We start from the raw sequence: 17,569 nt of genomic DNA, 5'->3' as shown, positions 1-17,569 counted from the left end.
TGAAACACACGCGGTCTATTATCTCAGAATGTTAAAAGGTCAAACTGTTTGTCTGCTTCTCATAACTCGTGACTCCACGAGAAAGATTTTTTTTTTATTATTTTTTTTTTATAATATAGGAGTAGCAGACGAGCATGCAGTCCACCTGATGGTAAGTGGCTACTGCCGCCCATGGACATCTGTAATCAACCCCAGATAGAATTAGATATTCCTATCTGAGGTCGGCCACAGATGCGCCGCTACTCCTGAGGACTAGGCTGGAACGCCTCGGAAAAGTCTGTCTCCCTTACCACACCTTTCAAACCGGAACACAGCAACGCCTAACACTGCTGTTATTAGGTAGAAATAGGTGTGGCGGTGGTGCCGCCGGAGTCGAACCATAAAGGGTTCTACCACCTTCAAGCCTTATTATTAATATACCTTACAATAAGGTCAGGGTACCTGGTGGAAGGCACCGTCGTCCATGAATATTTGCAACATCAGAGGAGTCGCCAGTGCATCGCCGGCTTTGAAGGGTTCTCATCGCACCCCTCTCGAAGAGACCTATGTCATACTTCATGAAGAAATGCGCATGCCTATCAAAGGTCGTTTGTCAATTTCAAATAGGCAGAAATTGACAAATTTTAATCTTCGGTCACAACGTTGGATAGTTCAATTATTAATAACAGCCGTAAAAAGTGCTCGGGTGTGTGAAGTCTATCAAACCTGAATGAAATAATAGTTATTTTTTAAATAATAATATAGAAGTGAGCCGCCTATTAAAATATGTAATCAACCTCAGATAAGATTACAGTCCAATCTGAGGTCGGCCCACACCCTTGAGGACTGCTGGAAGAGCTCGGATATGTATTTCTCCCTCACTACACCCTAAAGTTTTGTTATTACGTTACAACAATAACAAACACATTTCTTATTAAAAAATATTTTAAGAGAAATGATAAATAACAATATACATAGTATATATGTCATGTTCTTCGACACACTTTAATTTCCGTGGTCACAAGGCCAGTGGGCTATCAATCTTATACAATGTAAGACCGATAAATTTGTTTTATGAAAGATGTCACTTGGGGTCAAGTCGCACACGTTTAAGTGTGTTACTCCAAAAAAGATAGTGATTAATTTTGAAAAATATTAAAACTTACTTTTTTTTAGTATGGAGGTAGCAGATGAGCATACAGTCTACTTAAGGATAAGTGGCTACTACCCATGAAAATCTGTAATCAACCCCAGATATGTTTAAGATTCCTACTTGAGGTCGGCCACAAATGCGTCGCTCCTGAGCACTATACTAGAATGTCGGAAAAGTCTACCTTACCACACCCTTCAAACCAGAATACAGTAGCACTTAAAACTGCTATTATTAGGCCGAATAGTTGTGGCGGTTTTTACCATACTAATGCCCATTAGTAATAAAATACCAATCTAATGTTAACCCGCGTGGCGGAGTGGTCTCCATACCGTTCTGATGCGCAGAGGTTCCCGGGTTCTAGCCCTGACCAGACAGATATCTAAGTAAATGAAGAATTTAGGTGTTTGTGTATTTGTCTCTGTGTGTGTCCATAGCATCCACGATACTGGAAATCCTAATGTGGGGCTGTGAGTGTAGAACGCGTTTATTTATTTAATATTTAATGTATTACGAGTACTTCCCACGATCGATATTTGAAAATTTCTAGATCGAAATTTGACAATTTCTGCCTACTAGCGATTATTAAATTTCGACTCTCGGAAAAAAGTGTATAGATTGGTTATCAATAAGCTGCTTCTATTGAAATAGGTTCCGGTCGAATATTTTATAATTAATCGAACAGTAACGGGTAACCGGACTAGCAAGTTTATATTATTAATCCGGTAATCATATAAATGATGTAAGTAAGTATAAATATTAATATTGAGCCTGAACAGTTTTGATACGTCTGTAATTAGATTAAAAATATGACAAATTATATTATTATTTTGTTTATCCGGTACTCGGCCAAAAACAACATAAAAACGCTCTACGGATAAGATTGTGTTTTTATAAAAAATACTGAAAGATTTGAGTATCAAACGAGTATCTGATGGTAGTCCATCTGATGGTAAGTGGTCACTGCCGCGTATTAAGACCAACTTCTTCTTATTAAAAAGTTTTACCTAAAAAGTATCAAAGATGCGTTGCCGCACCTGAGGGCTAATGGTAGCCTCATCGACAGCCTTCCACCGATATGCAGAACTGCTCTACCACCTTCCAAAACTTAATTATATAGGATATCATGTAATATCGATATCTGTTATATATGATAATCGGACAAGCGTATGCGTTCGAAATACATAACTGAGCATGAAACTGGCACTTACCCATCCAACTCCCGACCCCGCCCAACGTTGCTTAAGTAGGCCGAGTGGTGTAGACGCGGAAATTGATCCCATTCAATCATGAATGAAGTGAATTATTAATCTTAATACCAAATAAAAAAGTATATACAAACTCAGACCGGCAAAGCTCGTTCATAAAATAAAAAAAAGGTTGAATGACCGGCTTAAATATAATCAAATATCATAAATCGCCCTACGTGTCCGTTTTATTAAACTGATTCGATTAGTACGCTTTTTTCAATGATTACATATTAAATCTTAACTCATTAAAATTTTAAGTTCGGAAATCAATAATTTTCTTGGTTCGTTATTATGATCGATCTATCATTCTTTTCCTAAGATTTTTGACAACTAAGCACTAGTATATACTTAGATAGGAATTGTCAAATGTCAGTGTTTGATAGGAAATTGGATAGATTAATTATTTTTAACGGGCAATTTAATAGGTGCAGACATTGTAAAATTTCAATCTTTATCAGGCAAATCTATGGATGTAATGATTATATTATTTATTTATTAAATAATAAAGAAATCCTTACATTTGCTATAAACAATATGCTCAAATTTCATGACGATACTAGCCTTTTAAATAAACGACAAATCTAATAATTTATTTAGTTCTGTTAAAACATATCATTCAAATATTTTTCTAGTAATGTTTTTATTAGTCATCTTTAGTAATTTCATTATATAACATTTTCAGTTCTCTTAATCATATTTTCTTCATGGATTAAAACATACTCTTATTGAAAACTCACTTGTCCCACCTATGAATATCATAAACCTCAATTACCAACGCTATACGCAACAACAACGTTATATTATCAACAGCAGTGATAGCCTAGTGGTTAAGAAAGTCGGTCTCTCGATCGAGGGGTCCGAGGTTCAAATCCCAGTCACGCACCTCTGATTTTTCAAATTTATGTATGTATTAGAAATTAATGCGTCATGTAGTAACCTGCATACCTGAGAGATTATTATAAAAAAAAAATCTCAAAGACTATGGCCCAATCCTTCTCAATATGAGAGCAGACCCGCGCCCAGCAGTGGCACAATAATGTGTTGTTGACGACCAATGTTATACAAAAACAATATAAGAAAATTTACAACTTATTTTATTAATATCGCTTTAAATATATCTTAAAGATTAAAATATTTTAGACTTTGAGCTGACCCAATCGAAGGCGGTGAACCTTAAAGGTTTGTTTACTATCTTTATCTACAGACAAAATAACATGTATCACAACAAGGCCGCGATAAAGGGCTTGTTTGTTAATATTTTGATAATATATATAATAAAACATTATTTTGTCTGCTACGGCACGCGTCTTGCTCACTTAAATATGTAGATATAAACAAACTTTACCGCCCGTTATTAATAATCAATCTATCCAATTCGTCACTACCAAAGATCGAAAAGTGACAAGTGTAGTAGGTATAATAATATTAACATTATTAGGTATAATTTATAGAGCATTACAATTTAAAGAGAAATAATGCATTATTATTACAGCTTATTTGACGTTAAATATTGTAATAGAATTTATTTACAACTACAGTAACAAAATTATTTTTAACACAACCTACACAAAAAAGTGTACCTACGCTTTTTTATACTTTAAAATATGTAAGGAATAATTGTTATCTTATTACGTACAGTTTTAATTAATAGTAATTTATTTAACTGGATTTTAAGTAAGTTTAAAAAGTAAAAAAAAAATATATTACGATGCGAGTATGATAATTTTTGACTGGGTCCTTTAGAGTTCTCGGAGATCTTTCGCATCGCCGAAGACGGCCATTGGGAGTTTTAGTTCGATAAAAATCCCCCATAAGACCGTGTTGCTCACACAGAACGGGGTATTTTAAAATTTTGAACGAGTTACAAGAAGACATTGAAAGGTCTGTGAAACTTATAAGTCGCAGGATTATGAGCCAATTCGGCATTTGATGAAACACCTAAAGACGATTTATGACGAAGTATTTATAACCAATTCTATTTTTTTTTGCTTTTTATTGATTAACAAAAATAATAGCAGCAAAGGCGGACTTGGTATAAAATAAACAAATTTATATAAATATATTAGAAACTACTTTGTTTCTGTCTGTGAACTGTCGGACGGTAGAAAATATGCCGCTACAGCTCCACCTGTGAGAAAAATGTTTAAATAAGTTATTAAAAACTTAATGGACATCATAATTAATATGTAATTTTTATCCAAAGATCCCAAAAAAGTAGTGAACGAGAATTTAGTCCTAGTGATGGTAAGTGATCATTGTTTATAAACAGAGCTTCTGAACCAATTGTCTGTCGCGAATTGTTAGAAGGGACATGCGAAGTTTAAAACTAATTTTCAAATTTGAACCTTTTTGTGGTCTTTTGGATACAAGTTTAATATTAATGTGGATGTCGGCGAAATAGCAGAAACCTTTTTTCGACTTTGAAAAAACTTTTTATTTAAGCAGTCAATCCCAAGGTTATTAGTACCTGTAGACCAATAGTTATTACTCACTGAGGACCAAAGCAGCAGCAGCGTAGAGCGTGACGCCGCAGTGGCTGGTGACGGAGGCGCTGACGATGTTGGTACCACTGAACGCACTCAGCCGCGCCACCATCATGCCCAAGCAGGCCACCATCGCTCTGAAACATGGTACAAGTGTTTGAAGTGATACGACAACCTCACCATAGTTTACTTCTGCATTACATTCGGATAAAGATATAGCTTTGTAACAACAGTCGTGGTGGCTGTACTGACGTACTACATATTTTTCTCGTTACATGGGTTTACTTTCATTTTAACTTTAACTTACCATCTAATGTCATATCAGGATTAATAAAACAACAATGACGTTATCATGATGGTACTAACCGTATGTAAGAAATTAATGATTACTACGTAAAAAAGTTTGATAGTTCTTCACATAGATTAGTAAAGATTACTCACTCCTAACAAGAAAATATAATCAGTTTTCAGAATTGAAATTGTCACTGTCGTATTTTCGTGTTTGAATAATATTTAAAAAATGTAGTTTTTAGAGCATTTACGAATGAAACGATATTTCTCCGCACTTTTCCTTCGATTTCGTGTTTTTGCACTACTTAACTACACGTGTCGGCATTGTTCCGCGTAAATTGACCATGACAGCCTTTAAACGGCTGACACATGTCAGCCATTTAATGGCTACCTTCATTTACAAGGCGGTGAGATATCTATACTTATCTATGAACCATTCATACTATTCATAATATTTTCAAAGGCGAATGAAATCTATTAACTAATTGTTGGTAAAAATAATAGCTTTAAACATCTTCTATTTCAGAGCAGACACGCGTCCAAAAGTGGTCTGATAATGATATTGATTAACAACCAAAATAGTTTGACGTGGTCGGTTAGGTAAGCACACGTCACCAACTACAACAAAAATAAAACATTTAAGTACCTGTACGAGGTAGGATACAGGGTGACGAAGTACGAAGAGACGATACCGAAGACCATGGCGGTGGTGAGGAACAGGTAGAAGAACACCAGCCCCGACAGCGCCTCCCCCGTGTTGTCGATCAGTAACGCCGCGCACGCCGCTATCACCAGGATTGTGATGGTGAGAACCTGGAATATATGGAAATCTGTTGAAGTGTATGGACAATATGATAGAGAGAAGGGAATTCTATTCCATTGTAGCATTGACAAAATACCTTGAGAAAAGTTTAGGACATAGGTAAAACATAATATGTATAAATTCCTAGAAAAAATTGACCAAATTTTTTATGTGTGACGGATTAACATATAGTTTAAGCTATTGTTGATTTGCTTTGAGTTTCTTTTTTTGCAAATAAATCTTTACAAAATAGCGTATTATGAGAGGACGCCTACATTAAAATGTAAAATATTTCGTGTTTCTTTTTCAAGCTGTCATCTATAATCCTGTAAAATTAAAATAGCAATGCTTAGGTACGTGAAAGATATTGCAACCAAGTTAACTTTTTTTATATTTCGTAAACGCCTACATATATCATATAAATTACGAAAAAATAAATTTATAAGTAGTTAAGGATAGTAGATTAAATTAACTCACGAACATTGGACTCGTATACCATCTAGTTTCTTATCCAAGGTCCACCTTGACTAGAACGTATCAATTGCATCAACTCTGTCACACACTTAAACTAATGTTCACTGTCTTGTTTGTTTAATAACATACCTTTCTCTTTCCAGCACACTGGGAGATGAGAGCATTGAGCACGAAGAAGGAGAGCCCATGGACACAGCCCGCCCATATTGTGTTGTCGTCTATGCCCTTGCAATCTGCCACCTCCTGTAACACATCATTAAAGAATGCGGAATCTTTTTTGATTTCTTTTTTACCACATTACGGCTTGTCGGATTTTAATATATGAGCTCTACTGTTTGAGTAGTCTATAATTTAAGCAGTCTGGATTTTGTTTTTCTAATAATAACTATTTATAATATTGTACCTAATAGCAACAGTGTTAAGTGCTTAGTCTTTAGGAATAATGAAGCATTTCGATCCGAACGCAGGGAATCCTCCAATCGTATTAAGGATTGATTACAAATATCTATCGGCGTCAGTGAACACTTACGCAGTCCTAGTATCCTAAAAGAAATAAGACCCATGATGGTAATTGTCACCATGCCGAAACTATACAGATAATAATTATACTGACCTCAACAGCAGTTTCAGTAGCGTTGGGACTAACAGCGAACAGATCGCAGAAACCTGCGCCTGCGCTGCTTGATGCGTACGACGTGAAGAACACGTTGAATATCGTCGGCATTATTATCGCGAAACTGTTGTTCCTGCGAATTCACCTAACAAATATTATGTCACTATTCAGTATAATCTAATATTATGTGCTAATAAGTGTGTGTCTCCCTTATCACACCCTTTAAACCAAAACATAGAAGCGCTTAATACCGCTGTTACTAAACATGAATAGGTGTGGGGGTGGTGCCGTAGGAGTTGAACCACCGCGGGTCCTACCACCTTGATTTTTTTTCTTTTTTTATAATATAAGAGTAGCAGACGAGCATGCAGTCCACCTGATGGTAAGTGGCTACTGCCGCCCATGGACATCTGTAATCAACCCCAGATAGGATTAGATATTCCTACCTGAGGTCGGCCACAGATGCGCCGCTACCCCTGAGGACTAAGCTGGAACGCCTCGGAAAAGTCTGTCTCCCTTACCACACCCTTCAAACCGGAACACAGCAGCGCCTAGCACTGCTGTTATTAGGTAGAAATAGGTGTGGCGGTGGTGCCGCCGGAGTCAAACCATAAAGGGTTCTACCACCTTCAAATTCACCTTGTTTATTGTTAACTTCTACTTTCCCAGCTCTTGAAACAACATGTCTTGAAACACATTTAAATTTTACTTACAGGATAATTTTCTATCTTCCCGCCATTTCTGACATACTGTGAGATATTGATATTTGCTACACTCACGCAATATATATCACGAAAGTTAGGTAGAAGAGCAACATAGTCCGTCCAAGCAACGGCGCCTTGAACAGAGGAGCGATTTGATTCCACAAGGACTGCAGGGAGAATACCCCTACATCTTCTTTATTTCCTTCTTCTAGGTAGATTTCTTTGACCTGAAAATTTTCAAGATAGACAAGACTTGATAGTGTGGATAGTAAACTAGATAAACTAAGAATACCTAACTGTTTAAAATATAGTCTACGTGTATGCAATTTAGACGAATAACGACACCTTAGAACATATGTTAAAACCCGTCAAGTCGAATGGACTGAAGGGCGTGCCAAAGCATTGGACATACACAAATACGCTTGAAAACATTACCCTCTGCAGTGAAGTAAGTAACACTTTCTTTACTAAATTTGTTTATTGTTAACTTCTACTTTCCCAGCTCTTGAAACAACATGTCTTGAAACACATTTTAATTTTACTTACAGGATAATTTTCTATCTTCCCTCCATTTCTGACATACATCTTTGCGAGCACCTCCACAGCCTCGGACCCTCTGCCCACGTTCGCCAGGAACTTGGGGCTCTCGGAGAAGAAGTGCAGCATCAGCGCACCCAGGCCCAGAGGTAGCGCCATGACCAGGGTGAGGAGACGCCATGGGCGGAGGACGATGCCGATGAACGTGTAAGAAAAATCTAGTTTTGTTATGAAGTACCCCCAAACTGAAAATAAGAAAAATAGCAATTATTATGAAAATGAAAACAAGACGGCCTAAAAATTAAAAGTAATAGACTAAAAAAATAATAAAAAAGAAATAACGGACTTCAATGTTACTACAACGCAAAAATAATTGAAGTAAATGTTGGTTTAGTAGGTACACAGTTTGAAGTCGGCGCTCAATATATTTCGTCGCTGGATCGCAACGTAAACAGTTTGTCCAAAGTGAGCGCCGACTTCAAGACTATTAACTAGTAGTATTAAAAGTAGACCTACTTATAAAACTACTTACAAGCTTAGGACTACTATTATAAAACTCTCAAAACTTCTGTTTCAATAACATTCGTTTTACTAAATCTAAAGATTAAGTTGAATCAATGTATATATGAACTACACCTACTGACAATAACGTAGGAAGATAAAATATGATACTGAAGTTAACAGTTATGTTATCTGTAATACCTTTAAACTTACTATAATATAAAGTGGGGGTGAGCATCAAGGCGCTGGTCATCAGCAGCATGTATCGAGCCCTGGATCTGGAATTGCAGCACTCTCCAAGCAGAGCATACGTTGCAGACTCTGCTGCACTTGACCTGCAAACAGTAATGTGTTAGAAGAATAACAATACACAACTATATTTTCAGTTTTTTTATAATATAGAAGCAGCACTTTAAGATGATAAGGTGATATTTCTGCACCTGGGGCATTTGTCATTTACCCTGTATAGGATTGGTGTCTTACCTGAGTTCGGTCACGAATATTTTGCTCTCAGATAAGATTAGATTCCTGCTAAGGTCGGCAAAAGATGCGCCGCTAGTCCTGAGAACTAAGCTGGAATGCAGAAGATCTTAATCAGAAATAGATGCTGAAGTCGAACAACCGAGGGTTCTGCGTGTCAGCCAGGTAGCCGCGTGGGTGAAGCTAAAGCGCTCCAGTGGAGGTTCTTTCCATAACGGAGGCATGGGCGTAGGACACGGGGGTGTCCTACGTCAAAAACACCATTAAGCCTCGAGGTGGCGCGCGAGGTGTTCCCGCGTGCACCTCAAAGATAAGTAGATCGAGTAGCTCCAACTCCATCCCAAACCGAGATGGGCCCGGACGTGGGCAAACGCCGTCGGGATCGCGGACGAGTGCTATTAACGTACCCGTAGTCCCGACAAAAGGCGTCCAGAGGAACACCGTGGGGTTTTAGCCGGTAGGACTCCGGTATATCCTGTCCGCTACCCCCGCAGCTAAGAGGAACCCATGAAGGGTTTCCCGACGATAAAAGAAAAAAAGGTAGCCCCACGGGTACGACACTATTAGACCTGAATGTGGGCTATTTCTGATTGTCAAGCATTTTTATGATGGTAAGTTGACACTTCTGCAAATGGACATCTTTAATATACGTCCGATAGGTTTTTGTCTTACATGAGGTTGGTTCCGAATATTTTCCTCTCCTTGAAAACTATCAACGTAATTACTCTAAACCGACAAGTAAATCGAATTTAGTATTCATTCTGAGGAATACCGCCCGTTATTAATAACCAATCCATTCAATGGTTTAGTTACTACAGATTGACATTGTACGATTTCTGTACACTTGAAATTTTGATAATTGGAAGGCACAAATAGATTGGTTAGAGTAAAATGAACTGTTGTCATAGACTAGAAAGCCACTCACAGCGCAGAGCTGATGAACCTCAGCACAGCCAACAGCTGCCAGCTGGGCGCCAGGCTGCTGAGCGCCGCGCTGATGAAGCTGCCACACATCGCCCACATTAGCACCAGCTTCCTGCCGCGCGTGTCAGCCAGGTAGCCCCACGGGTACGACATCACTATTATCCCTGAAATTGAGGATTTTTGATAAAGTTTTGGTTGCAATGGATTGCAGTCTATGTAAAGATTTACCTTATTCATGTGATTTACTACAATATTGTAATGTATAGAGTAAATAGCCTACATAAATTATAAATTACTTAAAAAAACTTTTTTAGTTATAGTATCATGAGGGAGTATAAAAAAACTTAGGTCAACCGTCATATTAATTTTAAAATGACGTCACGAAGACGTCACTAATCATTTATTTCCTCCAAACCAAACGTGTATGCAAAATGTCAGTTCAATTATTTGGGAAAACTGGTTTAAGTTTCAGTTGCAAGTTGCAAGTGACCCTGACATATTCAAATTAACGAGACAAGTAATAATAAATAGTTGCATTTTCCTTATACGAACTATTTCGTAACCAAAAAAATTAAAACCTGCGAAAGGCATTGACGACAGAATGCCAATCTGCTTGAGCGTCATCCCAAGGTCACACGTGGCAGCCGTGACGATGATGCCGAGCCCGAAAATGTCGATACCCATGGCTATGATCACCATGAAGCACGCGAACAGGAGCCCCACGTTGTATCTCCCATGGCCTGGAATTTTAATTGTAGAATGTTACCCATAACAACCTCTCCTATGAAATGTGAAGAACTCTCATATGTGTAGGTTTTCTGACGATGGTTTCACCGTCACATCAAATGATAATTCATTTCTAATAAATACTCTAGTAACTTTGATAAAACGACGTGCCTGGGAATCGAACCACGGATCATAATATTGTGAGGCCAAACGCCAAACCACTAGGCTATCACTGCTTTTAGTCAAGCCACCGAGGCATGTTTTAGTTACTCTTATATAACCCTTTCCTTGAAAAATGAGATATCTTGAGAAGATTTTCTCCAATAGAAAAAAATATATAAAAAGGCTGTTACTACGTAATAATATAAAATAAGTTATTCTACATTAGCTTACAACATACAATGCCAAATGACGTGAAAGAAACAAGGACAATATTACAATAAAAATCTCATTCGAATAATTTGCATCGCTATTATTGGAGATCTTTTGAGAAAAACAGGCAATCTATCAATAACATTACAAAAGAATTCTGTTTTATTTAAAAACAAATGTATTTAGGAGAACAACTTTTTGTTATGAAATTGTTGGCAGAGTAGCATGTAAATCATAATGTTATGATGGTTAATGACGAATCGGGTGCCATTGAAAGTTTTAAAGTTGGACAATTACATTGGAAGCCTTTTGTATCTCTACAGTGTCACTCACTCCCTTCAAAACAGTACACCGTTTTTACTCTCCTACAAGCACTGGCGGACTGAGGGTGGCCGACTAAGGGTCAAACACGGTCCTGAGGGCTCTCCAAATTTCTACAAGTTTTCTTCTAATTGTAATATTAGATTTACTTCTTAGACTGGGAGCCTCATGCGGCTTTCCTCTTCGGGTTTCATTCAACATAATATAAATAAGTGTAAATAAATAAGATAAAAATAAATGTGACGCTGATGCTACCGCAATAAAACCAGCAAGATTTTTATCGCCTTTAATCCATTCAAATAAACTCATTACTAAAGGCACTGAATAAAGTAATTACGAACAGAAAACGTAATAAGAAAAATAACTCGAACCGCAAAAACCGCATTTAACCGAAAAGTTTCTGGGAACAATTAAGACAAGTTTGCTATAAATAGCTAGAAGAATAGTTTTAACAATGTTGCAAACAATAAAATTAACTATGCATAACATATTTCTAACAATAAAGCCGACGCTAATGAAAATATTTACATTTTTTCAAAGGAGCGCTGATTTCTCATTCGTTCACCTATGTACGTAAGACTTAAGGGAGCTACTCACACACCCACCGCAAGGGCAATCTAAGGCCAACCGAGTATCTCAATCATCAACACACTTGCCTACCAGTGTTCCAGAGTATGTTGAACCGCTTAGGTTATGACGGCAGGGGCAATTTAGGGACTAAGGGTCTCGCGCCCCTGCCATCCTGCCGCAGAGCCGATCTCGGAAATTGCCCCACTTGCCCCTGCTTGCCTACACACATCACAATTAAGGTGGCTATTAGCACACATCTTTGTTTTAGAAGTCAATTCGTGTTTTGACGATTGCATAGTTGCTGCGTCACGTTTTTGCGACATGCTGTGTATAATGGTCACGGCATCAAAAACGTGCGTTTAACGACTGTGTTAATGTTGTATCACGTTTTTCGTTCAGTTGCCACATGCTCCATCGCACGTCCAAATAAGAGTAGCTGTACGGCGTTCAAAAGCGTACCTGATTGAATGTTTGATCGCTGCACCTAGATTCCAAAATGTACCTAAGTCGTCGATCGCCGATGTTTAAAGTTGCATATCTGCTAAGGCCCTTAGTCATTATTATCATACATCATTACCTTACATATCATTACCTTACATATCGTTGTGTAGAAGCCGAAAATGTTGGAATAAATTTTATACTTGTTTTCTGTATGCCTATTTTAAATTATTCGAAATGTGGATGTAAATAATAATGGATGGAATAATGATGGATGGATAAGCAGACAGCGGAGGATAATATTTTTAATTCCAATTAGGCATTTTGGAAATTCAATTTTCGACATGGTTAAGTAGATATTTCTGAAGTCGGCGCTCATATTGGACACGCTGTTTACGCCGTTATCCAACGAAATATATTGAGCGCCGACTTCAGAACTATTTACTAAACCAACATTTCTTTGAATTATTTTTTAATTTGTAGTGACAGAAGTCGGTTGTATTTCTTTGTTATTTTTTTTTTCTCCCTGTATTTCAAAACTTTAGTAGGCAATATTTGGCGAAAATTGATTGTTAGGAAACGGCTTGTACGAGGAACTATCGCTGTCATATTATTATCATACGCAAGACGATATAAGTAAGATGCATTATCTTGGATATATCATAACTCTAATACTTTTGTATAATTAGCTTATACTTCAAAATTATCTTTAAACACTTACATATATACATTGTATAATAATAACATAATCGGCCATAAGACGACAGTATGTTAATACGTCTGTTTAAGATATTTTACAAATACAACTGTATACACAGTGGTGTTAAATAATTTTATTAACAAGTCTCTTAATACAGTTCTTTCAAACGCCAATCTTTATATAAATATATATTCATACGTTATATAAGTATCAATTTGCGTATGTTTGAGTCTGTTTAATGATAAGTCGGTGGATTATATGAAATTCTAATATAATTCTTATATACTTAAACATCTTTGTAGTGTAGCATATACTTCTTATACCAAAGATTAAATAAAAATATTTATATCTAACAATAGAACCCTCTGCAGGTCGATTTCGGCACCAACATCGCCACATCTGTGTGCCTAATTATAGTAGTGTTAAACGCTGCTTTGTTATGGTTTGAAGAGTGTGGTAAGGAAGACTAAGGTAGGTACTTATACCTGGCTTTGGCTTCAGGAGTACATCGCATCTGTGGCCCACCTCTGGTCTCTTATCTTATCCATGGTAATTAACCACGCATAACAGATGTCCAAGAAAGATTGCGACCAGTGGCCACGAACCATCAGCTGTACTGCAAGTTAGTTTACAACTTCTACATTAATTTATGTACAAAAAAAATCGCATATGTTTAATTCGTCAAACTGGGCTATAGGGCGTCCCAACCAACGAGTGAGATATACACATTGCAAACATAAATACTCCCGAAACATTCCGCAGACGTTCAAAAAGATTATCGCTTACTCGAAGACGACTAAACGTACAAAACTAAACTAAATTATAAGTCAAGTACACGGTAATGATCGTCTATCTGAAACAAAGATATTACCTGTCAGGTCCAAGGCCTCCTCATAACCGTAACGCTTCAGATCGCCCGCGCTATCTCTCATCTCGACATTTTCCTCGTCAGATTTAACATAGCTTAAATTTACTGCCATTTTTTATTTAAATTCTAGTTATATTTTATTTTATTTTAATGCCCTATTGACGTAGTTTGGTTATTATCAATTAAACTTGTCCTGACATTTTGTTCGCGTGATAGAAAAGTATGCCAATAAAACAGCTTGTTTTTTTGATTGTAGAATTGTAATAAATTTTAATTATGACCTGATTATAGTCAACTGTATCGGTCTTTTATTTCTTAGCTAAGTAATATATTATACCTCACAGAGTAGGTACGGTTATTATGGAAGATATCATAAAAATAATACAAGAAATGTGTATTTTATCATTATTTGTTTTTGCTGTATTAACCATAAAAATAATATTAAATATGTTTATAAAACCAAATATATTTTACACTGTAAACTTTCAAGGCAAACAGCAAAATGCAAAAAATTGGCTAAATGTAGTCCGCGCCAAATTTTAATACTTGGCATAATTTATTGTTACCAATAACATTTCATGTATTGACGTCAAAAGTATATTGTTTTCGAAGGCCTATTTAATTTCAGAAATGATTGGAAAGTCTTATTTTATTAATCACTTGAATGTTCTTATTTTATTTATCACTGTAAACACAATAAACTATAAAAATACCAAATAAAAAATCTTTATTTAATTACACTTAATGCACAAAAAAGAGAACACTTTTTAATTATTTATCTTTAGAATTTTTCGAAGGTTTTCCAAACATCGTTTACTTTATTTTTCGTAATGATAAGTGTTTATCAACAAACCGGTCGGTATCAAAAACAGAGGACAACTGACAGGCATACCTTCATTTGGCGTGAGGTCATGTTATCTTCGGCATTAAGTAGACTATTAGCCACGCTTAATGGCTAAGGCTGTCTAATATAATAATGTAATGACTCTAGAAAAATATAAAAACAAATTACTATTAACGGAAAAAAAGTAAAAAAAATATCTGCAAATTTGAGGTCTACACGATGCTATCAGACATATTACTCCCACTACAGTTTCTCACTATTCCGTATGTCGCAGCCTATTAACTTCATAATTCGTTTAATTTACACTAAAATCAATTGAGCCGCAGCGTTTAATATAACATTTAATGAACTGGCTAACTGTTGCTTAGGCCATTGACAAAAAAGTGTCTGTGACAGCCTTTCAATTAATATTCATTATGTACATCAATTGCCGTGCCGTGTGGTGCCGGCTGCGAATAGCACCACTCCCTCTCTTCCCGTGGATGTCGTAAGAGTCGACTAAGGGACAAAACCAGGAGATGGGCAGCAGCGTCTCTCTGTGAATTTACCACCATACTGCGGTCACCAACACGCACAGCCAAGCGCGGTGACTATGGCAACAACCCCCTAATGGCAGCTGCAACAAAACCCCGGCCCCCAGTCCCCGGCAGCCCCGCTATTCCTGGCTACGGTAGCGGTCACGGTTACGGCGGGGCAGGGGGTGCTAAGAATCTCCGGCAGAGATCGGGCTACCATAAACGACGACTGCTGCACCTGGCAACATATAACACCAGGACTCTGAGGAACGATGAGAAGATATATGAGCTGGAAGAAGAGATAGGCAAGTTAAACTGGAGTATTATAGGGTTGTCGGAAGTCCGAAGACAGGGGGAGGACTCGACGATCCTAAAATCCGGTAACTTGCTCTATCACCGGGAGGGCGAACATCTGTCCCAAGGTGGTGTCGGGTTTATCGTCAACAAGTCCTTCGTCAACAACATAGTGGAGATCAAGAGTGTGTCGCCAAGGGTAGCATACCTTATACTCAGAGTATCTAAAAGATACTCGCTGAAGGTCATACAGGTATATGCGCCGACATCGACACACTCCGACGACGAGGTTGAGGTTATGTATGAGGACATATCAAAAGCCATACATACCTCAAAATCGTACTTCACGGCTGTGATGGGGGACTTCAATGCAAAACTAGGTGTCCAATATGGCGATGAGTCGAAGGTGGGGCCTTTTGGATTTGGTCATCGGAACCATCGAGGCCACTTGCTGGCTAACTTTTTGGAAAAGGAAGGACTCTATATGATGAACTCCTTTTTCAGGAAGAAGCCCCAGAGGAAGTGGACCTGGATGAGTCCCGATGGTACTACCAAAAACGAGATTGACTTCATACTGGCGGACAAACGGCATATATTTAACGATGTCTCTGTGATCAATAGGCTTAAAACCGGAAGCGATCACCGGATGGTTAGAGGCACGTTAAATATCCAAGTCAAGCTGGAACGGTCCCGCCTTATGAAGTCGATACTTCGTCCAACACCTTGCCAGGTCCAGGGCTCTGAAGACTTTCGACTCGAGCTCGATAATCGTCTGCGATGCCTAGAACATTGCGTAGATGTTGACGATATCAACACCAAGTTGGTAGAAACTGTCCGTGAGGTGGGGTCGAAGTACTACCAGACCGCCTCCAAAAGAACAACTCAAAGGCTCTCAGCCCATACACTCGGACTTATGGCAGAGCGGCGGGCAATGTGTGTGCAGTCTCCGGCTTCACTGTCTAAGTACAGGCGGCTCAACGCACAGATCTTTAATAGAATGCGACACGACTTGCGCCTCTCTAATGCTATTCGCATTAAAGAGTGCATTGAGCGGAATAAAGGCTCCAAAGTCTTCGCAAGGGATCTGCGTGTTGGGCAAAGCTTGCTGACGCAGCTGAGGACGGATGCCGGCACCACAGTTGCCACGAGGCCTGAAGTTCTGGGAGAAATTGAGAAGTTCTACGGACAGTTATATACCACTTCGCGTGCGCCTCTACGACCTGTCTTTGACAAGCGAGCCACGCTAACCCGGCACTATACCGAAGATATCCCGGACGTCAGCCTTTACGAGATAAGAATGGCCCTCAAACAGCTCAAAAACAACCGAGCACCTGGCGAAGACGGAATAACAACGGAACTGCTAAAAGCAGGTGGCAAACCGATTCTAATAGCACTCCAACAGCTATTCGATTCCGTCATTAGCCAGGGTATAGCACCGGAGGCGTGGAGCAAAAGCGTGGTGGTACTGTTCTTCAAAAAAGGCGATACGTCTTTGTTGAAGAACTACAGGCCCATTGCGCTTTTGAGCCATGTCTACAAAGTGTTCTCGAGGGTCATCTACAATCGAATAGCTCGCAGGCTCGACGACTTCCAGCCTCCCGAACAAGCCGGCTTTCGAAAAGGCTTTAGCACCATGGACCACATACACACGCTGCGGCAGGTGGTACAGAAGTCCGAGGAGTACAACCTGCCGTTGTGCGTGGCTTATGTGGACTATGAGAAAGCCTTCGATT

The 17,569-nt window shown here is 38.3% G+C and overlaps 2 protein-coding genes across 2 annotated transcripts; one reads left to right on the top strand and one right to left on the bottom strand.

Annotated features, from left to right (window-relative positions):
• Window positions 1–4,218: 4,218 nt before the first annotated feature.
• Window positions 4,219–15,404, bottom strand: LOC140757801 (synaptic vesicle 2-related protein-like). Its single transcript, XM_073093673.1, has 11 exons — window positions 14,187–15,404; window positions 10,767–10,928; window positions 10,190–10,352; window positions 8,998–9,119; window positions 8,293–8,528; window positions 7,822–7,973; window positions 7,043–7,175; window positions 6,559–6,672; window positions 5,800–5,966; window positions 4,872–4,999; window positions 4,219–4,507 (listed from the first exon to the last, which is right to left on the bottom strand). The coding sequence occupies exons 1-11, from the start codon at window positions 14,293–14,295 to the stop codon at window positions 4,449–4,451; spliced, it is 1,545 nt and encodes a 514-aa protein (XP_072949774.1). The 5' UTR covers window positions 14,296–15,404; the 3' UTR covers window positions 4,219–4,448.
• Window positions 15,405–15,636: 232 nt separating this feature from the next.
• Window positions 15,637–16,324, top strand: LOC140757867 (uncharacterized). The gene is made up of 3 exons (XM_073093737.1): window positions 15,637–15,847; window positions 15,965–16,131; window positions 16,217–16,324. The coding sequence occupies exons 1-3, from the start codon at window positions 15,637–15,639 to the stop codon at window positions 16,322–16,324; spliced, it is 486 nt and encodes a 161-aa protein (XP_072949838.1).
• Window positions 16,325–17,569: the final 1,245 nt, after the last annotated feature.

The sequence above is a fragment of the Epargyreus clarus genome, unplaced genomic scaffold, assembly GCF_041222505.1.
Source record: "Epargyreus clarus isolate Ecla_fem2 unplaced genomic scaffold, WU_Ecla_fem_2.2 ptg000005l, whole genome shotgun sequence".
In the NCBI taxonomy this organism is placed as follows: domain Eukaryota; kingdom Metazoa; phylum Arthropoda; class Insecta; order Lepidoptera; family Hesperiidae; genus Epargyreus; species Epargyreus clarus.
The sequence above is the reverse complement of the archived record's forward strand: the minus strand, read 5'-3'. Positions and strand labels throughout refer to the sequence as shown.